Source organism: Stegodyphus dumicola, chromosome X2 (genome assembly GCF_044657685.1).
Source record: "Stegodyphus dumicola isolate Sdum_Otavi_A_Nest chromosome X2, ASM4465768v1".
Classification (NCBI taxonomy): Eukaryota; Metazoa; Arthropoda; class Arachnida; order Araneae; family Eresidae; genus Stegodyphus; species Stegodyphus dumicola.
This window is the reverse complement of record NC_140781.1, coordinates 41,833,227-41,859,171: the sequence shown is the minus strand read 5'-3', so window position 1 is coordinate 41,859,171 and position 25,945 is coordinate 41,833,227. Positions and strand designations below refer to the sequence as shown.

The 25,945-nt window shown below is 33.9% G+C and overlaps 1 protein-coding gene across 4 annotated transcripts in view; it reads left to right on the top strand.

Moving 5' to 3' along the window:
- LOC118183197 (uncharacterized) overlaps nucleotides 1-25,945 on the top strand; it is a 509,384-nt gene that overhangs the window by 73,371 nt on the left and 410,068 nt on the right. For all 4 annotated transcript variants that reach the window (XM_085809465.1, XM_085809466.1, XM_085809467.1 and 1 more), the window contains exon 2: nucleotides 22,978-23,105. In XM_085809465.1, the coding sequence (XP_085665591.1) occupies nucleotides 23,054-23,105 (52 nt within the window). In that variant the 5' untranslated portion in view covers nucleotides 22,978-23,053. The remainder of the gene's footprint in view (nucleotides 1-22,977; nucleotides 23,106-25,945) is intronic.

The following is a 25,945-nucleotide window of genomic DNA, read 5'->3' as shown; positions in this document are numbered from 1 at the left end:
CAAGACGGAGTTCTGTTAAACCTTACTTGAATAATAAAGGGTTATTTTACCCTTCTATCTTGCTGTTTCCTGTCTCACGAACTCAAGCGATTATTCGCTTATCAGTTCCTAAGATTCTTCACTTTCAACGGTAACTTAGAATTACACAGTGGAGAATCCTACAACATTTTAAAACTATTATTTTATAATTTCTCAATAGAAATATTAAAAAAGTATATTTTGCCTTTGCACAACCTATTGGCTATTTGTATTGAATATGCACACATAAAAATAGTAAAAAAGTATATTTTGCCTTTGCACAACCTATTGGCTATTTGTATTAAATATGCACACATAAAAATAATAGATTAAAATTTGTTTGCCATTTTAATAAACAAAATTTAAGTCATAATACTTTAATTCTGAAATTTAGTACGAAATTTGGCCTTGCTTAAGAGAGATCAATTTCTTTATGTCTGGTCTTACTTAGATCAATTTCTTTATGTCTGGTCTTACTTAGATCAATTTCTTTATGTCTGGTCTTACTTAGATCAATTTCTTTATGTCTGGTCTTACTTAGATCAATTTCTTTATGTCTTGTCTTACTTATTTCTTTATGTCTGGTATTACTTAGTTTTAATTTTGTTCTGTATTTAGTTTCCAAATATAACATGGAAGAAAGTCATTGTTCACACAAATAAATTGTGCAAAATGCCAATAAATTTTAATAGCTTTATTTGATATACCCTTAAATTCTTGTTTTCGGTTCAGCCAAACGTTAACATGTGTGTTATTTTTGAAATCTTCAGAAAGAGTTCGATCGCAGGAAATTTCTATCAATTGTTCGTTTCCTTCACGAGATAAAATTTCAGGTGCATTTGAACAAAATGGATTTCTAATCCAATTTTTTTTTACATAATCGTCGGGAAAATACGTGTTGAAATTATTTATCAATGAAAAACAATGTTTTTTAATGTCTGATCCTATTTCTTCTTTTATTTTCAAATTATTTTCGGTTAGAAAAAAAGTAAAAGGCTGTTTCGGTTAGAAAAATAAGTAATAAGTAAAAGTTTTAGTTTATTTTAATAAATATAAAAGTGCTTAAAAGCTTAAACTATTATTATCCAATTCTTCGACTATTAGTTCGAGTTCTTTTTCGCCATTGTATTTATTTTATCTTTGATGGTAAACAAATTGACTTTTCGTCCTTGTAATTCTAAATTTAATTCATTTAACGTTTCAAAAAATATCAGCTAAATATGCTAAAAGCGCCAATCATAATTTACTAAATAAACATTTTGCAATTCAAATTTTAATCGCAGAGGGAAATTTGAATTTATGATCGAAGGTCAAAAAGACGATTTAAAACTTTGCTTCTGAATAACCACCCTACTCCGGAATCTAAAAAAACGTTTTATGTTCATGCCCGTCTATTCGCATAAAATCGTAACTGTTCTTGAATTTAAAGCTCGGCTTTTAATAAAATTAACAAATTTCACAGTTTGATTCAAAATGATTTTCAGTTTTCGGGGATTGTTTTGGCTACTAAAGCTTCGCGATGAATGGAGCAGTGAGTAAATTTAGTTTCAGGTGCGACTTTCTTTATTTGAGAAATAACACCGGAATGTTTTACTGTTAAAATCCGAGCTTGGAATAAATGTATTGCCGTATGGCAGTGATCCTCTCAGACCGAGTCACTGCACATGGCAATGAACGTATTCAAGGGAATATCATTCTTAGACATAAAACTCTCAATTACTTTGAAAATTTCGTTTGCAGTTGCTCTGTCATGAAGGGATTCACAAAATAAATACTCTTTGGCAATTCGTTTGTCTTCTTCGAAACGTATGTAAACTAATAATTGAGTAAAGTTCGTTATGTCAGTACTTTCATCTAAATGCAATGCGAAAGATTCACTGTGTTTCATTTTTTGAATAAATGTCTCTTTTATGGAATTTGCCATTTCATGAGTTCGTCGACTTACTGCATCATTTGATAACGGAATATTATTAAGTTCATTAGCCACTTTTCCGTTGAATAATGTCAGAACAATGTCTTTAGCTGCCGGTAATATAAAGTGTGAGCATGCCAGTCTTGGCAATTCTTAGGCTTACTAGGTAACTAGCTTTTAAACTTTTTCACTCGAAGTAGCAAAACCTTTCCTTACTTGTTTACTATTTTTGAACTCCAAAAATTTCCTCTTAAAGTATTCTTCAGATTTATTCCCTTAAAGTGGCATGCTTAGATTCAAGGTATATTTTAAGAAACGGTAGTTTCATACTTTGATTGGATAATGGTCATCTAAAACAATACATTGAGGCTGAGGGACCATTTAATTTCCATTTCGAGTCAACCCAAATGATAAATAACTTTCATTATATTTTCTTTAAACAATATGTTTTTTCTTCTCAGTGTTTTTAGTGCTAGTAGATTGTCCTGGATCCATCACCTGTGAATCGTCACTTTTCCGCTTTGTCAATCCTAGCGAGTTTTGAATTTTGAAAATGTACGTTGTTTTATTATTTTTTCACAAATATTTAAATGAACAATATATTAAGAGTTTTTCCAAGACAAACGACAATATTCTCAAATCGCGTAGAAAAGTAAGGAATATAATGCAACAAGAAGACAAAATACCTGTTTTCAGAGACAGCGAATCAATGTAAAAAATTATTTTATTGAAAAAGAGCACTATAAGCCCGGAAATGGTGACGCCATAAAATGTAGACATGCCAATAAATCGATCATCTCTAAAAGAATTTTTGAGATACTATTATCTTTTTATGGAAACTTATTTTTATTTCCTTGTAGGGATTAATATTTATTTTAACTAACAAGTTAAAGTTTAATTTTAAACTTTCCTATAAGTCTTCATTCCCCTAATTGTCAATGCCAGAATATTTAAATTAGGTAGCGAACGTGAAAGGATGCAAATTCTACCTTGTGAATAAAGAGTTTAAAAACCGAGGGTTCAGTAGGAACGGTAAAGAGAGTTAGGCTATTGCCGTCCATTACGTGAGCTTGTACTCCCGGAGTTATTGCTGGTTTACGTGGTTTAACTGCATTTACTTTCTGCCACTACTTTCGACGCGGGTTTAAGAAACAGGAATATTTAAGCCCTGTAGCTTAGTTCTACTACTTGTGCATATCTTCGAATTTTTAGTTTAAATCTGTGATTTCAGTTACCGCCCAAGGGAGGCGTAGTTTGTTAGCGTCGAGTTGACGCATTATACCTCGATGCGATATAGCTTTAATGCGTCGAGTTGACGCATTAAAGAGTTAATAAAGGGTACTTTTAACCCTTTCTTATGCATTTACTACAAGTGCAGATGGCACTTAGAAGTTAGACTGTTAGACCCTACATCCTATTAAATACAACATCCATTTCCAATACTCCTTTTAAAACCATCACATTTTACGACACATTTGTTTATGTCTATGGTTAAAAGAATATTTGTGAAAATAAAAGCGGATTATTTTTGCTAAAGTCTATGAGCGGCTATTGACTTTGAACAAACTCAGATCGCATAAATTTACGGGTATAGAAAAAACTTAAACGGGATTTGGGGGGTACTTCATTTTTTAATTTAGTAGTTAAAATACTTTATTTCTTTGCGTACCACCTACATTTCTCTTGGTACCACCAGTGGTACTCGTACCACAGGTTAAGAATCGCTGCACTCGAACAGCTACGTTCTCTGAATGACGGATAAGCGCGACAGAAGTACACATAACCATAAGTTTAGCTATAAGAACTCATACGGTTACGAATTCTTTTCATCACTTTATACTATTAAACCGCTTGCCAATCAAATGTGCGTAATGCTCTGGACTGAGTGTGTATGTGATGAAACGAGGCACAAAGAGAAGAGGCAAATAAAAGCTTTAATTATTACTTAAATAAAATGTCAGAGTTCAGCCCGGGTTCGAACTCTTACAAAGGGACTGAGTATGTAGACGTTTTCGCATGTGTATTGTGGCTAGGAACCAGTTTCCCTTACAAGACCTTCTATGAAGGCGTTTTTCCACTTAGGCATAAGTTAAACTACTAACAAATATAAAATAAATAACAATTAATAAGTTTCTAACTGTAAGTAAGCCTGCCGGAAGGTAATACAGTTAAATATCATTCAATAAAATGCTGTATTGCCTGAGAATTTCCCGCAAGAAAATAATGCTAGCGAATCTTTCTAAAATATAAAAGAAGAAATTAAATGTGTCAGAAATATATAAATATTCATTTTATGTATTTCAATAACTTATTATGTAAAACATCCGTCAGTTATCAACATGCTGGAACTTTTCGCCTCTTTTTTTTATATTCGTGTTCAAGTCTTTTCAGTAGTTCAGATACTTAGCTAAAAAGTAATAAATGAAGCACATTGCTGGAAGTATGCAAAATAAAGACGTAAGTTGTTAATGGTTTCCAACGCTAGCCACCTTTTGATCCCGTTGAGAGATCATTAATTATTAATAAGCAATTCATTTTCATTCGTGAGGCAGAGTAAAAGTGCGCCTCGCTCAGCTAAGACGAACTTCATTGTGTAAAATTAGGCTGAAATTATTCCCTTCTATTTTAAGAACGTTGACTTGCAGTCACTTTCCAACAGCTTGTTTAAAATGCGTTACTCCGCAATCATTTCCTAACAACTTATTTAAAATGCGTCTCTGAAGGACACAATATTCCTAACAAACTTCTGATGCATTGGTTAGTTGTATCTTTGAATTCAGTCGATAATGTAATTGTCATTATGTTATACAGTAAGATAGCGTTTACTCCATAAAATTTGAAAGCATAACAGAGGGATGCAAGAAAAGTGAAAAATTTGTTTGAAACTAAACTTTTATTTGGAGCACGGCTCAAACAAAAATGAAATGAAATAAAGGTGTAAATACCATTTTTGTCACATATTTTTCCTGGTGATCCATTAAGTGCAGGTATATTTGCAAGCGTTTCGTATGCTATATACCTCAAAACATGCAAGGAAGTCTGAAAGTTGATTTGTGTAAAAATATGGACATGAAACAAATATGTTGCTTAGTAAAATATTACCAGGTCCATAAAATTAAGACGATACTTTTTAAAAAACCAAAATTTATTTTTCACGCCATTTCTTGTTCTACAAATTTTTAAATGCAACTATTTTTGAAACAGAACAGAATTACGTAGACGTAAAGCATCTACGCACGTGATCCTCGCAAAAGGTGAATTCATTCTGGTTGTCCCAGGTTTTGATTAAAGTTGCTTTTGTGATAGGTAGCGTTTACGAATCTGACACAGAGAGTTTGATGCTATTGTGATTAATTCCAGTGTAAACAGCAAATGCAATGGATCGAGCAAACAGCAATAAAAATTCTGAATTGCGTTTTTCATCAACGATAATGATCCAGAGATTACGATCTGTTGTTTTGTCGCTAAGAATCACAGTCATAAGTCATGAGAAGTTAACTCCATGAGATCTCTATGAGCCAGTGTACTGATTTACACTTGTGATTTCTTCTGAAGAGCTGCTGATATCTGCTGTAACTAGAAGCTGAGTAGCTGAAACCATGAAACTTAGCAATTTCGTTTCGGTTCAGTTTCGAAAAGAATTAAAGAACTCCTGCAAGAAATTTTCCGAGGCGTTTTCAAATATCTACCTCGATTTAGAAATAAGTACCTTCAGGAAGGCCTCCAAGATCCCAAACCCTTTAGCATATAATCTTCAAGCTACTCACAGCCTTGAGAAAGAATAAACTACGCCAATTAATCGCTGGTTTTTTGAGAGCCTGTAATCTTATTATGCAGTTTACTTGAAATTTTTAGCATAAATTACTAACTACGACATCGTTAATTCAAATTACAAACCAAGATGTGTGCTTGGCTGCAATATAATATATTATATGAATATTTTATTCTACGCATCCAAACTATAAAGAGCTTTGCTCTTGTTTTCTTCGGAGACTATATCTGTGTTTTTAAGTATTAGGAATATGGTTCGGTTAAACATATATTTAAAATAAACTTTAAAATTTTAAAGAAGCTATATAGACTAATTTTATCTGTTTTGAATTCTTGCAGTTACAGCTTTTAATACAGTTCTTATTACATTAAGTATAATAATACAATATACATAACTATCAAAAGTTTATGTATATTGTATTATTATAATGAAAGGTAAAAACGACTCTTACGTGAGAAAAACAGGACAAAGAGTTGAAATAATGATAGGGCTGCCATATGTTTTTATTAAAATCAGCGACCAAAAAGTAACTTTACAAATTTTAGAAGTTGCAAAATTTACTTGAGCATAATACACTAAATATTGTGTTGGTTGGTTGGTTGGTAACGGAGGACGGGGACGCCTGATGTCTAACAGAGGTAAACAGGCATGTGTCCCGCGCCCTCCACTAACCAGGAACAACTCCCTGTGGCCTCAAGAGGCCGCCTCGGGAGCTTTTAAGGATGTTAACAAGAGCATTTACATGGCCATACAAGGGCAGATTGCATTCGTTTTACCGTTTTGACATTTGTTGTTGCAATTTGCTATGGTAATTTTGCACATTCACAATAAAATTCAAATAAATTTTTATTTGAATTTTATTCAAATTTGTATTTACAAATTAAATATACAGATACAAAATTACAGTTACAAAATAATAGGATCAAAATACAGGCTCATAGGAAAAAAAATAAAAATAAAATAAAATAAAATAAAATAAATAAAAATAAAAAATTAAGTATTATGCGTATACAGAAGAGGAAATGTTAAATACATTTGATTGTACATTATTTGAAAGGTGTCTGTAATAGGGACTTATGTAAATTTTAGGAGTAGACTTATGTGTCTGAGAATGTGGAACTGCATGCTGACTTAGTTAGTGTATCATGCCTTGAGAGTTTTGGTTAATGAGGAGAGCACAAATCTTGGCCCATTCTCTTGAGCTTGTTAACAACTTTGCAAATTGTATTTACTGCCGGTTTGTGCTTTATAAGGAAGCGGTGATAAGCTTCACTATTGTTGATAGGAAGAGGGAGGTGATTTCCTGCTGTCAGATGGCATTCAAAAACATAGTGGTCTGGGGAGCCTTCCGCTCCGCAGGCGCATATGTCCGTGGTTGTTATGCCATGTCTATTGAAGTAGGTCGGGAATGGGCCGTGTCCCGTAATATAAGCCGTAAGAGGAGCTATTGCAATGTTGCGTTCAGTGCTGACTTTCGGGAGGTAGCTGTATGTACGTCTTCCAGTTGTGCAGTGCGTCCAGTCTTCCTGCCAAAGATTTAGGCCTTGACCCCGTAATAGCTCTTTCAGGTAGGAAGGAGGGGCTGGGATTGTGATTTTTTCAGCTTCTGGATCAGTGGCTGCTTGCTTGGCCAGGCCATCAGCTGCTTTATTCCCCTCATTTTCTGCATGTGCCTTGATCCATGTTAAGGAGAGATGTTTCTGCGGGTTGCGCTGTAAAAGTTGTTGTAATTTAATGATCAAGGGCGAGGTGTGGTTGTGATTATCTAGTGCTAGAAGCGTTGACATACTGTCAGTGAAAATTTTCGCCCGTTCTATATTATTATTGAAAATGTAATCTACCGCGGTTATAATTGCTTGCACCTCCGCCTGGAACACACTGTTGTTTAAGTCAAGGCGTCCTTTCCATACATGGATGATTCTTCCTTTGTCATAGTGTGCAAAGGCGCTGCCTACTCCGTCTTCCTGCTTAGAGCCGTCGGTGTATATTTGCGTATCCCTTGAAACTCGCGTCATTGACAGTGGCTGTATCCGTGAGATGTTAATTTTTATTCCTGTGCCTTTACGTGCAGGATGAGTGTGAAGAGTGTTACCTGGGCTTTGAAATTGCAGAGGGCTGTATGTTATGTTGCCAAATGTTGCATCTTTGCGGAGGTATATGAGGGTGGTGTAGACTGCCTCTTGTTCTGCTCGTATGTGGAGTGGAATGAGCTCTGCAAGGACTGTCGCTGAGCTGGTGGCTGTGGTGCGGTACGCTTTACAGAGATTCAGGGCAAATGGTCGTTGAAGAGATGTAAGATGTTTGATCTTTCGTCCTTCCATCGGTTGGGCCCATACGGTAGCAGCATACAAGACTATCTTTTCAGCTACCACATGGTAGAGGATCTTCTGAATATGATGATTCTGACCCCAGTTTTTACCTTGGAAGGCACGTGCCTTTCTGGCTATAGCTGATGTTTTGTTCTTTAGTTCTTGGATGTGAGGGATCCAGACATAGTCTGAATATTGTGTTCGATGCCCATCTCGTAAAATAGCTTCTTGGATACTGAGATAGGGTATCACCGTTGTTTGACTTTATCGTCATAAGGAAATCTGTGGCCTTCAACATACTGTTTGAGAGCTGATAAGCTCTCGTTCGTCGTATTTAAGTTTTATGATAGATCATCCACCGTCTCCCACCCAAAATACTGCGCGATTTTCGAAAGCGTTAAGACGATGGTATAGCTATCACAATTCGTGTAAGCATAATTTCCGTCGCTAGGCAACCAGCCATTGTTACATCACGGAAATTGGTTAAGGATTTTGCCTAAATATTCTAATTATTCCACTTGATAGCAAGATGGTAAGAAGTGTAAGAATTGTAAGAATCCCTTCAGCCCACCTGGAGACGAGTGTCCCCATAGCTCAAAGGAAATAAGAACTGACCAAACACAGAGAAGCATACATGAACCGGTAATCGGGTGGAAGATTTCGCTGATTCAGCTGCATATTCACGCATAGGCATCCCTGATTAGCTAGTGTGCACGCAAATGTGAATGCAGCTAATGACTTTTACCCCTTACATCTATGACAAGTGGGATAGCTAAACCACCGTCTAAGCGCGCCATTAATTGTCGTGGCTGGGGTGGGCTTGGAATGCACAACCTTGTTTCAGCCTCCGAAGACAATGGCTGGTAAAATGAAGGCTTTCGTATTTTAGGATGAGAAAGGTGTGTTAGTGGTCACTTTTCTGGAAAAGGAAGAAGCAATTAATAAAGCAGCGTACGGTGTTACACTGAAACATTTACGAGCTGCCAACGTCCTGGACTACTGGCAAAAAGTATGCGAGAAAATATTACCATGATAATACTCGACTCAACACTTCCACTTCTATTTTCGAATGCTTGCAAAGTGTTCAGTGGAAGTAATCGTATTTCGGTCTATCGAAATATTTTCCATGTCTTCCTAACTCTCTAAGAAAATTTTAGCGGCAGCAGAATGACGAGGACAATTGATAATGTCTTGGTGGTTCATAAACCATGTTTTGATTTTTTTATTAATGCCTTGATAGAAATAGCGACTATATGGAGAAATAAGATGTCCAGCCGCCCAACCGGTATAGTAGTTAATGTCGCTGCATACCGTGCCAAAGGACCGGGGGGGTTCGAATAATGGAGAAGGCATGGATGTTTGTAAATGTATTGTGCCCGTGCAGCATGGAAGCACTCTAAATATGTGGCGAGCCGAAAGTCCTCTCGAGAGGTAAGTGGTAGGGGAAGAGGGGTGGGAGACCTTCAGACCCTCCCCCCCCTGGGTGCGAGGAACTGAGCTAAATCGCGCTGTCACCCGTAAGGTGCTCAAGGCTGTTGCCAACGACAGGCGTATCTTGTGCTACAGTCAAACTACATTTTTTGTAGGAATCATAAACTTTGTGAATCCTATGTTGGGATGTTCTTCAAAATTTACTTAGATAAAGTATTTTGCCACCTCCGTCCCCCTTTTTATGGTATGTGTGCTCGTTTCGTTTCACTCATTCTAAAATTATATAATTGAGAGATTAAATTTAAGGATCTTCAAGAAGATTCAAAAGTTTCTGCGATTGACCGATTGATTCGACTAGACCGACACTATATAGTATCAGAGCGTGAAATGTATATATAATAAATAATATTATATATAAAATTTTACGTTGTAATAAATATAGCGTAAAATCGATCTGCGTGCAGACACTAATACTGGTTTATGAGTTCTCCAGTCTAGCCGTTCTTTAGTTATTTAGTTTACCTCTCGTAGGATGCACGATTTAATGGTAGGACTGTAAACTAGAGTAGTCAACTTCTGTATTTGATACACATAGTTAAGTTAAACATTTCTTCTTGTTTTAATAGTCTAAAAGTAGCATGTATACTTTACTATTAATACAAATTACTAATCAAAAGTTGGAAATTTAATTTTGTTTTAATTTTATATCTCTTTATTTACTTAAAATTTTAAATCATTCTTAGTATAAGGGGCTCATTCACCAGGAGAACTAGGCCAGGCTAGTAGTTATAAAAACCCGCTGGGTTTCATAATTTTAGCGAAACATTGTACGGTGGTAATACGTAGGGCTTTCTGCTGGAGCAGAAGCGTGAAATAGATCAGAAATATCGCAAATTGCACGGGTAAAAAATATCATGCTAATATCCTGCAAGTTTGAATTTATTTCTCTCGCAAAAATAATAAAATAAATCACCTTATTTATTATGGAAATTTTAACAGTTTATTGGCGTGAAATTGTGGGATGTATAATTAATATTTATAGATTGAATGATTCCTTGTAGAATTTGTATTTTAGATGAATATAAATTTTTGTTTGTTTTGCTTTTTAGTAAAACTTTACCTTTGAATAAATTGTTAGAAAATGCAAGGATAATTTAGTATTTATGAGTATGTTAAACAGATTTAATAGAGCTCGTGTTCAAACGAAATGAATTTTATGGGAGACAACAACGTAATTATCATGTAATTAACCTTATTCTCTCTACTCGTGAAAATGTTTATTCATCACAGTCAGCGTTGTCTGGGTTAATTCTGTGAAAACAGCGTGAATGCTAGCGATGAAGTAATGATAATGAAGTAATGAGTTACTTTTGAATTAGCAATATTATAGTATTACACAAAGATATGTTATTCTTCAAAAGTAGCTTTCTTTCCAATTATTTAATCAAATAATCATTGTGAAACACTTTTATTTATTTTTTTAACGTTTTAATTGATAGGATATTTATACTGAAACTGATTTTTTTAACATTTTGCTTAAGGCATATTATTTTCAACGGTTCTATGTATATGACATTTTAACGTCCAAGGTGTAAATTTTACTTCAGCATAGCATTTACATTTTGGAAATGCTTTGACAAATAAAATTTCAGATCATTTCTACGGATTGTATCGTCAGCGAAACGTGGAAATAATGAACTATCAGCTCGTCCACTTCTGTTGATGACCCATAGGGCGGATAACCTTCTCTCTATTTTTCTAATAGATTCCTTGCTATGGTTTTTTCATTTTGGCGAAGAGATCATAGTCACACGGACTATGAACGGATATTTCAGCATCTCCCATTGTGAAAGTCACCGGAATTGAATGATAGCACTGACACTATGTGATACCTCGCATTATCATGGAAAATGAAAGGAATCGTCACCAACAAGTGTCGTCACTTTATCCTGTATGGCTGGGCATAGATGATGTATCAGGAGACATATCCCATGATCTTACGTGACAATGTGAGGTGTATAATAAATGCAGTCCTATCAGGGATCTTCTGCGATGGTGACTACTGTAGGTATTAGATCACATGCTCACATGCCATACTTACTGGACGAGAGTCCGTCTGACTATAATATCTTTTTACCAAAAATGGAAGAACAACTGTAAGGAATAGTTGTAGGAGCACTGGTGGTGTATGACGCCTTTCAGTAATTCAAAAGGAGGTGGTAGACATGGCAGGCCAATAACACTGACGAACTGCAACTGTTTATATCTATGGTAATAACGCCTTTTCAGAACTATCAATGAGATTAATTTCATTTTATTCCGCCCTTGTAGTTTTACATGCTAACCACTTACATCAAAAGAAAATGCAAGGAAAAACGAGATAACTCTTTATATCCTTCCTATCTGGTGATAGTCTGGATAAATATTCATTTATATTTTATTTAACACAGTTACAATTAGTATGAAGGAGGATAAACAGCAGATGATATTTAAACCAAAATTAAAAAAAAAAATATAGTTTTCATTTAACACTGTTTAATTTTTAAATCTGAAATGAAAGATATACGCGTAGTAACCCTTCAAGCGATTGAATGCATATTAGTCTCCAAGGCCATCCAACAACCTTCTCATTTTTATAAAATTAATTAAATTTTTTCTCATTTTTATAAATAAATTAAACTTGATTCGGTCATTAAATTTCGGCAAAGTGCTCAAGAGATATCTGTTTTAGAGAAAGGATGCTTTCGGGTAAGATTTTATAAGGATCGTATTTACGATATGTTACGTGTATTTACATCACTCGGCCATTTTCCAGACAATTTAGCAACAATCAAATAAATAAAAATGATATTTCAAAAATCATATCGAGCAGACTAAAGACAGTATTTACAAAACCTTTCACAAAAATCACGCTTTGCATACAAATGTTTCTTAATTAGCAGAGCAAAGATCTTTTTCTTCAAAGAAAGCTTCTGAAAATAAAATTAAGATATGGAATGAAAAAAACGCGCAGTGCACATTTTTAAAATTTTGATCTAGTAGCCTGTTGGTGCTTTATTCTGTTTGTCATAATCAGAAACGTCTACTCATTTGTTATTTCATTCTTCTATGTTCCAGCCATTACATTCAACATTGTCGCCTTGATCATTATGGCGGTTAGTGTCATTTGCTGCCGTATGTGTAGGCCCAAGTTCGAATCGCAGAGAAGGCATGAAGTTGGTAGCTGGAAAAGAAGGATAAGGGACCTTTATTCTTCTTTTCCGTCGTGTTATCGCGTTCCTTCTCCGTCCTGCTTTCCATTAAAATTAAGACGGAGCTAAGCAAAATTGTTCTTTCTTCTGTAAAGGTGTCCAGAGAATCAGCCCACGACAAACACTTGTATCTTCCCTTTAGCCATTATGAATTTCGTTCACCTGATCTAGATTATGTTCAGAAGGATTAGTAACAGTAACACTCACCATTTTTTAAGCGGTGAGATTATGTAAATTATGCAATCTTGTAATAATGGTAATAATGTTTTAATGAAAGCATATCTACAGAAACTCTTCAGGATAGCGACGTTTTTTGGAAGAAAATACATTGACTAAAATTTAAGGACAGTACTAACAAGATGAAACTAAAAATTTGGTATGCGCTTTATGTGACAATTGGTCTCTTTAAGAAAGCTATATTACAGCATTCATCCAAAATATCAGCACAGAATCAATGTCATCAATAAAAATGGTTGAAGATTTATGCAGTAGAACCAGTAATAGTAATACCATTTCCATTGCGTTCATCTGTGCGTTTAAATCTGTTTTTGAATACCGTAAATTTCGAAATACGGCCTTAAAGTCTGAAACGATCACAACGTCATCCAAACAATAGAGCTTAATGTAAATAAAGTCGTCATTAGCAAGCAAGCTGTTAAATTGCCTTCTCTATAGATCATTAATTGATAATCGGCCACTAAGTCTCTCCAAGATTAAATAATAAAATTCTCAGGTATCTAATAATACTAAATACACGTCGGTGAATTACTTCAAATTTTAATCTCCAAAACATAGTCTTCTACTGTATATCAACTACTGACTGCTATGCCGTCACCCATTACGTGGCTTTTACCATTCATGAAATCATTATCTGGACAACGGGCACTGGCACAAGATTCAGTTTACTAATATCATCATTCATGTTTTGTTATTCTGGAACTGAATGTTTTGGTTCTTAAAGCCATTGACTATCGAGAAGAAGCTAATGTCTAAGTCCCTACGGTTTTCTTACCGTCCTAAAAGGCAATCTTATCTACTTTGGTATCTCAAGAAAAATTTGATCAGACAATATAATCCCCCCAGAGGCCCAGGGCTGCTGCCCCAGCTGTTCCTATCATCCTCCGTATGAGTCCCTGGTGTTTCGCGGAGGTTTTTTGGTGGCACCTATTCTTTTCTGTGTTTATAGATGACATTAAATTATCTGCAAGGCATAAAGAACATTCCCAGGAAACTCAAATTCAGTTGAGTGAAAATATATCTAATGTCTAATATTAACTGAATGAAGTTTGCTAGGTATATCTATATTTCATTCATGTTCGCTGAATTTCGCTATTACTTTAAAAGCTTCCTTCTTTATTAAGAAATATAAATGTTTTCTGATGCTTGTCTTCTTTTATTTCCTGCTTTTTCTTAGCGCAGGTTTAAAACATCCACTGGTACTCATGTTAGATTTAAAAGATATGGCATTAAATGTATTTTAAATACATATGTCATCTAACATCTGTTGTCATTAAAACGAATCTGATGTTTGAGAACAATGAACGAGAATACTGATGCTTCGCAAGAAAAGTTTAAAGCTAGATTTCGACTTACAATAATACTGCTAAAGCACGTCTAAGGCATTTTTTCTTTTCTTATTACTTGCATTTGTGGTGCAGCTGAAAATGCATCCAGCTAGCAACAAGAGGTCAGGATTTCGAATCCTGTCAAGGACATCTTTGACTTTCTCACATACCAGGATTTGGCAATTGGGTCCTCGCCTTCCCAGTTGCCTTTTAGGAGGAGGCGGTGTATTGGTGTATTGAGAATACGGCAAAGCACACTAGGGCTATCTGTCTGAGGGATGCCTTCGTGGAGGATTTTCTAAGGGAACTGGCTCGTATACACGTTACACATGGGGAAAACCACGAAAACGCCCATGCAGCCAGCCCGTTCGCGGGATTCGAACCTCGGACCGAACTACCAGTGTTCAGCGATTTTACCGCTCGGCCGCTGGTGAGCTTTTAGGAGGAGGAGAATGTAAGGTATTTTCGCCCTCCTTACCGCGTGGCTTTGTGGCATGATTGGAAGCATGTTCAACTAGTAATCAGGAAGTTCGAATCTTGTTAAAGGCATTGCTCATATTTCATGTCTTCCTCTCAGACTAATTCCCAAACACGCTACCCAATCAAGAAATTAATTTCCTCAAAAAAGCCATTTTTGTGTCCGCCATACTCCACAGAAGTGGCATAAATTCCGTAACTAAGATAACTAGTTTTTCTAGAATATTTGATGGTAATTCTGTTTTTTTAATTGAATATCAATAAAGGGATTGAGTACACTGTTATGCAACAATTTACTATCAGTTACTTTTCTTCTTTCCTATAACAAAAATATATATAATTTTGGTTTAACAATTTTCACAAAGAAACGTAGATGATAATAGGATATTTCTTGACTAGAGACTTGAAAAATAATCTTACATAACGATTTTTTTTAGACTTTCAAATTAAATGCTTCTGCCTGCTCGCATTATTCTTATTAGCCATGCATTTTAATTTACTTTAGCAAGACAAAAATTTATTATTCTATTTACTGTTAATTCTTTAAGAAAGAAAAATTGTGGATTGAGAAACGAATTGAAAAGTCTTTTAAGCATCTGAATTTGCATTAAGCACAATAAATACATGGAATACAATAAAAGATGATTAATAATCGACGCAAAATATTTTACTTTTTGCCTTTTAGCGGTAGCATGTACGGCATTTTAAACTCAAGAATGTGTGGTATATAATCCGTTTTGTTGTAATTATAGCTGTTTACTTCATATATTAATTTATTTTAGAAATCCAGTTTCGAAATCAAATAATTGATTTAGTAAATACATATTTACCTGCAACTTGGTTTACCAATGTGTTTCTGAGCGGCTTTAGAATTCCAGTCAGTTTACGTGTTAAACGAAGAATTTAAATGCGGAAGGTTATTTTAATTGAATTTACAGAATTTTGAGGAACGTTGCAAATTTTTCTTTCACGTACGTGGGAGCTGATTAGATAAATAGATAAGTGAAATTTATTTCATTTGCAGACAACTTTGAATATTTCATTACATTACTTCGAAAATGAAATCAGTAGGGAATATTTCGTATCAGAAATGAGAGTGGGCAAAGTTTCTTTCAGTTTTCCACTTGTTTTTCTTACCTGAGTTCATGCGACTAGGAAATTATGCATAATATCGAATTTGCACCTGCGTCCTGAAATCGTCCTTACGAGAGAAAATCTAGAGCACAGCCGTGAGTTTCATACGTCTGCATACTTCGTTAATTCTGCCTGTCCTTGACCACTGTCCTCGTTTGAAACATTACTAAGGTCTTAAAAATAGACGTATGTAATAAGCTACACTATTAATTTCTTTATGTGTTAATAGATTTGAAGAATATTCGGAATTTTTTTTTTTTTTTAATTTTTTACTTGAATGTTTCAGAAACGGTGGAAATAAGTTTTAGTCTCAAATTTAATTATAACTGTTCTCGCAGTGTTCTATAATAGCCTGTAAATTTATACTTTTGTTACACTATAAGGTATTTCTCCCGCCTTCCTAGCGTTCCTTCGTGGTGTAGCGGTTCTGCACGCTGGGCAAGTATTCCAGAGGTTCGTGGTTCGATTCCCGGCGAAGGCTTTTGCTTATTTTCATCTTGCCTACGGCAAAAATACCTAATGTTTCTAAAGTGGCGCCCGAACTAAAAGGGTGATGGACGATGATTCTCCTCACTCGGGATTTGGCGATTGGGTCCCCTAAAAACCCCAGTCGCCTTTTAAAAGGGGGGAGCATATAAGGAATTTCTCTCGCCTTTCTAGCGTGCCTTCGTGGTGTAGTGGTTCTGCACGCTGGGCGGGTGTTCCAGAGCTCCGTGGTTCGATTCCCGGTGAAGGCGTTTGCTCATTTTTCATCTTGCCTACGGCAAAAATACATAATATCTCTACAATACTAACATATTGTAAAAACTAATTCAGAACTGAATTAGTATTTATTCGGCGTATTGTTGTGTCTTAATTATATTGTAAAAAGTTTATTCTCTGTTACAACTTTTAATATTTCAGTGCGAAAGGCATTGAACTTTAACTTTATGGAGTAGGGGTAATTAATACATTTTTTATCCTAAATACTATCATAAAACTTTAAGAAAACTATTAACGTTTTTTCCGGAGCACGCACACACATTCTCTGCCCGCACTATTAATTTTCCGAAGCACGCACACACAAACATATATCTATGTGAGAAAGAAACCGGCATTACATGAAAAAACGTAAATTTGCAAAAACGTCAACCCCTTCAAAATTCACGTGTATACGAGCCAGCTTCCCTTAGAAAGTCCTCCACGAAAGTATCCCTCCCATAGGCAGATAGCCCTAGTGTGCTTTTCCATAATTAAATAAACCAAACCAAACCAAACCCTTCAAAATTCAAATAAAGTTACAACTAAAATAGCTGCTCTTTGCTAAAGGCTAAAGGCTGAAAGCTAAAGGCTGTTTTATCCAGCACGAAGCCCAGCAGTGACCGAGCGGCAAAACCGCTGAACACAGGTAGTTTCGACACGAGCTCGAATCCAGGCGAACGGACTGGTTGCATGAGTATTTTCGTGGTTTTTCCCATATGCAACGTGTATACCAGCCAGTTTGTCTTAGGACGTTCTCCACAAAAGCATCCAAGAAGACAGATAGGCGAAGCGTGTTTTGTCATAATAAACTATAACAAAACAAACCCTGCACAAAGTAAATACTTAGAGATAATTCGAGCGTTAATACTCATATATTTGGGAAGATATTCTTGAGAAAATGTATTTTTGCGTTTGGAAATTGATATGACTGCTCTTTGAGGACTGAAATGTACAAGTTAACCTGTTGATATATTTCTATATAAATCCCATTGCATAATTTTTTTACGCAAAGAGTACAAAAAAAACAAATTTATTAAATTTTTCGGATTCTTTTAAAAATAACGATAAACTCTCCTGCTTTCTATACCATGTCACTATACAAACTGCTTTATGGAAGTATTATTTTGTTAAATTTTCTTCATTCGATCACGATCGAAGTACATTGGTCCATGTTCGACCGAGAGCAAAGTGATCGGAGATCAGCAGAGAGCGATGACTGAAGCTCTCGCATACTTGAGAATATAAAAAAAACCCATTATTATTAGTTAGTTTGTTATTACATTAAATTCAGAGAATGGCGCAACACTTCCCTTAATAATAATTGTAGGGTGCCACTACGTCATTTAACTAACATAGTTCCTGCTTAGCCCTTCAGGCAACTTGTCCCCTATCTGCATAAGCAATTACAAATCCAAAAGAAATTCTTAATAAACCTTTTTATTTAAAACTTTGAACTTAAAAAATGCACGACTTGTGATTAGGGAATAATCTCGCGCTTGCGGGATTCAATTCGCATAAAATCTAAAAATGTAAGTTAAAACTGAATGTAATGTAATTCTGTAGATTTACATATATAAAAGCCTATGAAGCTTTCGCTCAGCCTGTTTTAATTTGCATGAACAACTGGGTTAGCAAAAAGGCTAATGCCTGTCGAAAGTAATGCTCAGAGCTGGACGGGAAAATAGCACGACGGTCAGTGTTACTCCCAAAGCCCTGTTTGTCTCTCTCTTTCTAACTTTCAAGAACTTTCTTCTTATATAAAAGTATCTAATTTATATCATGGTAAGAGCTGGCGAAAGTAGAAATGACTGTATAGGTAAACTGATAAAATAATAGATTAATTAACATAAAACCTTATATAGTTCCAGGCGCGAAATCATCACCAAAATTATATTTGAGTGTACCTGTAAGACTATTTCCTTTGTAGTTATATAAATTGAAATATATGTAACTAGAGCAAATCTAAAACTGCGGTCTTTATTATAACAGATAAGGTTCTGTTAAAGTAATTTAATGCTCATAACTAATATAAACTGTAGTCAATGAAAATTTTAAATAAAATATAGTTGTCATCATGAAAAAGTAGCTTACACAGATGATTTCACAAAGAAGAAAACATCGTAAACTTTATTTATTTCGTGGAATTTTTTCATTGAATATTATGCTGTTATCTATTCTTTCCATGCCTTTAAAATAAAAAAAGCTAGAATATGCTTTATTTTAAAGGATAACAAAATAAAGTAATATTACTAAAATCCAAGTTAATGAATCATTTTGCAAATAATAACAGAAGAAACTGGAACAATAAAATTATATTATAATAAAAGTTTTAGATTTACACAAGCTTGAAATAATTTTAATAATCTTTAATGGAATTGCATGCTCATATAATGCCACATTTTTGGGCGAAAGCTTAAGTAAAAATTTTGTGTCATGTAGCTTATTTAAATGTCCGTCATAGCCTTTCATTCCGTTTTTTCTTCATGTTCTAGCATTAAAGTACAAACATGTAATCATTAAGTTACGTTCCTTTGAAGTTTTTACTGTTACTCAGTATTGCATTTGAAACAATTTCGTACCAACATGTTCGAAAGAAATTCCCATATTTAAATACTTTAATCTCTCAAATAATCTTAAATACTCACTTACATACTTTGAACTCTCACACAACACAAAATCACGTAATACTTTGTGGTGTTGCGTGGCCCCAACTTGCCCGCAACAGGAGTAGTGACTGCTAAGAACTGGAAATTACACAAACTCTTAAGAAGGGTTTAACTCCCTTTTTATTCCACTTTAGAAATTACAGATGCGTTCACTTGACTCTCACAAAATACGCCGATCCGGCGCTTAAGTAAAAAAAAGAAAGTACAACTAAAAATGAATAAATAACAAGTCACTACCTACGAGGCTCTATAAACGTGACTAATTTAACCGCGTTCTAAGATACAGCTGAGATTTCAGCAAACTTTCTGAATAAGTTGAAAGATTCAACTAACTGCCGAAGCAAGCACACAGGCCGAAACGAGCGATTCTTAAATTTCTACCTAGAAACCTTCACGCTCATGAATCAAGAAAGCACACCTACAAACTCGTTTCCCTTCTATTTAACTAATAAATTTGAATAATAAATTTGAATAAATTCCGCTAATAAATTTGAATACTCTGCGCGTTCTACTAAAATTTACATACTCTGGCATTGGCAAGTCCAGGGCAAAGTAAAGGCTTGACAGGAAAGATAGCTTAAACTTAAAATAAATGTTAGTTAAAATAAATATAAACCCTACAACTTAACTCATCGCATAACACAAAATTTTCGTGCCAGTCATTTCAAAGTCAAACAATTAGTATTCGTGTATTCGACGCATGTCTTCAATGGTTGCTTTAAAAACTGGGTATAAAAATATTACATCATATGAGTATGCTGTATCATTAGTTTCGATACACTTAAATTCAAAATCCTTGAACTTTTATTTCAAGATAATGACCTCAAAATTTTAAACAATCTGACTTAAAAAAATAATTTTTCTAATTATATCTGTTACCTTGTAGAGAGGTTAGGTATTTTTTTATATCAGAAAAGATGAAAAATCAGCAATACCCTCGCCGGGACTCGAATACGCTCCGAGCGTGCTGGATATTACACCACGTAGGTATGCAGAAAAGGGGGGAGAGAAAATACCTGATATACTCCCCTTTTATAGGGTGACTGGGAATTAGGGGACCCAATCGTCAAATCCTGGCAGTTTACCAACCTTTTTTAGTTCGGGCGCCACTGTAGAGACATTAGGTATTTTTTGAAAGCAGAAGAGATGAAAAATGAGCAATGCCCTCGCCGGGAATCGAACTACGGACCTCTCGAATACGCGCCGAGCGTGCTAGCCATTACACCACGAAGACCTTAAGAAGAAGAATGAGATTTATTTATCATTATAAATACAACAGATTCTAAGAAACTATGCTTTATCATGATATAAATACTGTTAGCAAAAAATCGTTAAAAAGATTTTTAAACGTAAATCCTGTATTTATAGATTTTTTGTACTTTGTACTCTTTCACTTCCTTCAGAGAGTTCCTAAGTAGATAGACTAGAAGAGAAGCTTATGTATGTTTGCACGAATATTTGATGTCTAGCTATATATTTGAATTGAAACGAGTTTCGAAACTATAATTTAATCGGTTCCTTACTAATATTAAACACATAATATTATTTAAAATGGGCTACTCGATTTCAGATCAGTATAATCTCATAACTCTTGTGAATACATTAATATGATATACAGAGTGTTTATGAATGTCTAATTGCATTTCAGTGATGAATAGTCTCTAATCTGAAAACAAAATGCCTATTTATATTACTATATTACGCGTTAGAACAGCAAGTTAGTGCGGATTCGTTTAGTGCTAAAGACAATATTTTAATCAATAGTCAGTATTTCGCAATACACTTTCCAACATTTTGGACATTTCTGCTTTAATGACTTTCGCAATACGTTGTTTAAATTCAACACTGATTCATAAATAAATCATGATATTTTAAATATAAAAAACATTTTGAACTTGATATTTAGCAAATTTCTCTCTTAAAGAAACTTAGGAGTATAGAGTATTTATTATATGAATGATCTCATGATAAGCTCGATCTGCTGATATAATATTTCTAGAGTTCTTTATATGAGGTTTCATAAAAGACCATGTTTTCATAACTAAATTACGTGACACATGTAGAGTCATTAGGTTATATCGATGTAGGAGCGTAAGAAATGTGCAATTCTGTCCCTGGGTTTCGAACTTCGAACCTCTCGTTTACAAGCAGTCGGACATGCTTCCAGTTATGCCACGAAGGCGCGCGAAAACAGAAAATACTTTATACACTTTTGAACTCTGGAACTTTCTAGAACGTTAACACACTTGAAAACCTATCACGAGAGTTTTAAAATCGACTGCAATAGCTTACGCAACACAAAAGAAGCCCTCGTTGAAGTGTTTAAACATTTGATAGTGTTATTTTCAGTCATTGCTTGAATTGCTGTGTAATTTGATATATATGATGCTTGAATTACTGTGTAATTTGATATATATATGAAATATTAAAAGCACAAGGAAAAGACTTAACACTGTAGATGCGTGATTAGACCCATATTGAAGAAGATTTTGATTGCGTAGTATGCTAGTAATGCTAACTTGGTAATATCTAAAGAACTTGTCAGTCGAGGCAGTTTTAATTCAATTTTTATTTTCAACTGATATTTGTGGCCACAATCACTTGGCACTCTAGTCGTGCCTTTCCACAGAAGATTTACATCTTTGATATTGTTGAGATAGAAAGCAAGCCAGCGAAATTACATCTTATCATCGTAGAGAGCAAAGATGAAGTGCGTTGTTATGAAAGATGGAAGCATGGCGAAGAGAAAAGTTTTGGTTTACAATGGCAGTTTCAGTTCCCAATTATTACGTCATCAGAGCTGCGCGGGCCATAGAGTGATGTAGAAATGATGCAATGCAGAGAAGTTATTACGATTTTAGAATAAAGAGGAAGAATTCATGTTTATAGTTTAAACTATAATTTTGATTCATATAATTTTATCTTACATATATATGACGCTTGAATTACTGTGTAATTTGATATGTATGATGCTTGAATTACTGTGTAATTTGATATATATGATGCTTGAATTACTGTGTAATTTGATATATATGATATATATGATGGGAATGGATACGTTTCATAGTTCACCTGTCATTCGTCGCTGAAATGTCGTCTATAATTTATTACTATTCTGTAGATCAGATTAAATAAAAGGAAATCTTCGAGTTTCAGAAAGTTAGAATATTTTTTTAATACACAATGCTTGTTTTCGTTAGTGGCTTTATCGGTACTAGATGTGTTGAAAATAAACCGGATGACAAAACTATTTTCTAGCTGGCTTTCCAAAGTCTCCAGATCTTACGTCACACGATATTTTTCTTTCAGACGTTTTGGTGAAGGACGTAGCTATCACCATCCCTTGTATATGGTGAATGTCTCAATAAAAACATTGTTATTGTTGCAGAAAATATAACTATTAAAGTTAAAATATGCTAATATAAGTACAACAAGAATTTGATTACTGTTTGACGTTGTACGGGAAGTCACAAAAACTTTTTTAAGCAAAGTTTATGCCCTTTACCTTTCATTTCATGCATTACTTCTCACTTTGTAATTGCAAATTTCAAAATAAAGGTATTTGAAATTGAGTAAATCATTTTGAATAAAGTCATGTTGTCATCACTTATTGTAATGACAGATTTTGTAGCCCGATATTCAATTACTTTGTTGAATGTTTTTCATTTATTAAGATTGAAAATCATTATTTTCTTTCCTAGGTGGTACTCTGGTGAGGAAGATGCAGAAGCAGTGGCTAACAGGTCCCAGGGAGCGTGGAAGGTAGCCACGTTTCTGATGGCAGCCAGACGAAGCATTGCGGGTTATCTGGTGTTGAAACCAGGTGGAGGTTAGTGTCAAATAACTTGTATTTTTCATTGGAATGCGTCTGTACAGTGCAACAGCGCAGCTAAATCAATTTACCAGGTTTTTCGGTACCTGATTTACCGACTATTTACATTATCGCTTCTCCGTAAATACAACTAGGTTTTCACTAGATGACGCATAAACTGCTTGCCGTGAACTTAAAGAAGCGTCCCACACTTTTTAATGAGTTTTTCCTTCCCTTTTCATTCATGATGAAAACTCATATTCTCAATGCGTAATTTTTTGATTTGTTTAACCGTTTATTTTAATTTTAATTTTGTTTTGCTTTTGAACACATGAATCTTTTTACTTAGCTTTTAAGATATATTGATGCATTCAACTGCCAAACAAGCTATTAAAAGACTAAATTTAGTGTACCGATGTTTTTTTATATATTTTTGATATTGCTGTAATTCCCGTTCTATCAAAAAACGGAGAATGTTTTTAATTGGGAAAAAAGTAATATTTCGAGGTCTCGATTCAAACACCATAGACATTTTGATAATTTCTTCCTACTAAGTAAATTCCACAAAAATTATTTTCCATTTGCTGGAAATATATATAGCTGTTCTACATTATAATTTTATCAAAAATTAGATTTTAATCATTAGTCAACAATGTATAACTGAGTAGAACATACATCTTAATTTAATTAAAATAATTTTTTTCTATATTAAGTTTACAAATAATTTCTCAACTCATTACTGATAAAAACTCATTACTGAATTCTTCACGATCTCTTTTATTTTTATTAGAATAGATTTATTTCTTTATTATCATCTCCTTATCAAGCTCCCAGTAAAAATTCCTCTAAGCATTATGCCAGATATATAACAGAATTCTTGTCTACGTATCACTTCTACCATTTATATTTGTTTAAAGTGTATAAATGGTGCTGTTAGCAGCATAACTTCTTAAATTGCAGTCTACTAACAAATTCTTATTTTTTTACATTCAGTATTAAAGGAAGTAAAATAACAGTTTGAAACTCATTTAAGGCATATAGTATAACATGCGGATGAATTTTCATAAAGTAATGTATATACGTTTCAATGGACAGTAAACTTCTTTTATGGAGAATTCTAAAATGTCCTTTTTAGTAAAATATATCTTAGATTATATATCCTGTGTGACATAAAATATTTCGTATGCATAACATTTCATAAAAGACAGCTCTCATGAATCTTTTGTGTTTTTCTTGTCAGCTTTGAAGCCCATTTTTATGAAATTATGCAAACTGGCTTTTCTGTTTATACCTTATCCGTTTTTTGTTATGCTTGTCAGATCTGTAATATTTACAAATGTTTTTCTGTTGTAAGAATAATCTAAATAAGTATATGGCTTAAAAACGAGGACCAATATTTTTCTCTCATCTCACACAAGCTTTTAAACTGAATTGAAGGGACCTTAGAAAGTAGCAAAAATGAAGAAAGGTTAAAATTTGGCTCTTTTAACAGCTAAAGTTTCATTAAAGTAAAGAAACATTTTTTGACAAAGTGAACTAATCAGGAAGTTATATAAAATGCATATTCTGTAAAAAAATTATTTGTAAATAAAAAATGCTTTTTACATAAAAAATATTTTTATTCCAAAAATGCTTTTAAAAACTTTTGGAAAACTCGGTTTGGTTTAAAATCACTGATTAGAGTTTATGGATGTTGATGATTGCAGAAAGCTTCTTGAAAATCTAAATCAACAACTGAACATTTAATTTTGCATTTTACGGTACCACGTGTCTCCTTCATCTACATTTTTTAATCATTTAGACTTTTTAAATACTTTTTCTTGCTCTATAACTGCTTGGGACAACAAAATTCTAAGCTAGGAAGGAAATAATTGTATTGGATTAAAGGCAATTTTTAAAACTTCCTCCCTTTACATAATATTTGCAACATAAAATAAATTAATAAATATTTAAAAAATTAGGTTTCTGCTTCAAGGGGGTTACGTATATATTAATCGCTGAAATGGACGGAAGGAAAGATCTCATAAACAGATGTAGCTTATAAATGATGGATGGTATTTTTCCTTTACGCCTTTCTTCAAACTATTGACATATTTGAATGAATATTTTTAACATTATAATCTTAAAACAAATTAAATAGATAGTGTAATCTGTAAAACTAAATCAATTTTCAAATGTCAAAAAAAAAAAAAAAAAAAAAAAAATACACAGGAGCACTGACCTATTTATCAATACGTATATCGATCAAAATACGTTGAAAGCAAAGCGATAATGTTATCAACGCAGATGAATGATAAGAATCACTTAAGGTTTCTGTGTACCATTTTAGCCGGTGAGCGTTTGAAGTACTATACAAACAGTTTCTTTCCTAGTTTTATACAAAGACCTTTTCTCTTTCACCTTTATCAAGGATATGTACTTACTAAAATTTAAGGTGTATCAATAAATACACCTGTTACATAACAACGCGGAAAGATTACATAAATTAAAAAAAGAAATGCTTGTGACTTACTTCGATTAAGCGTAGTGATTATTATTCACATAAACGTCAGTCAGTATTATATGCTTCATATGCATTTATTCTAATAGTACTGTTATATTACTTCCTGCAAACTATTGGAATGTGCTATTTAAAACACATTTTTCATAAACTTAGTCGCAGAATTAAATTTGCGAAATTCATTTTATGTATGTACATAAGAGTTATCAAACATAAAAGTATACAATATTTAACAAAACACTAAACAAATGAATAAACTAATATATTCTGCACCAAGATTCTAAATATATGACGCAGAAGTATATTTTATTGCTTATAATAATGCTGAAAATTTTCGCAAGAATTATCTAAGAACTGA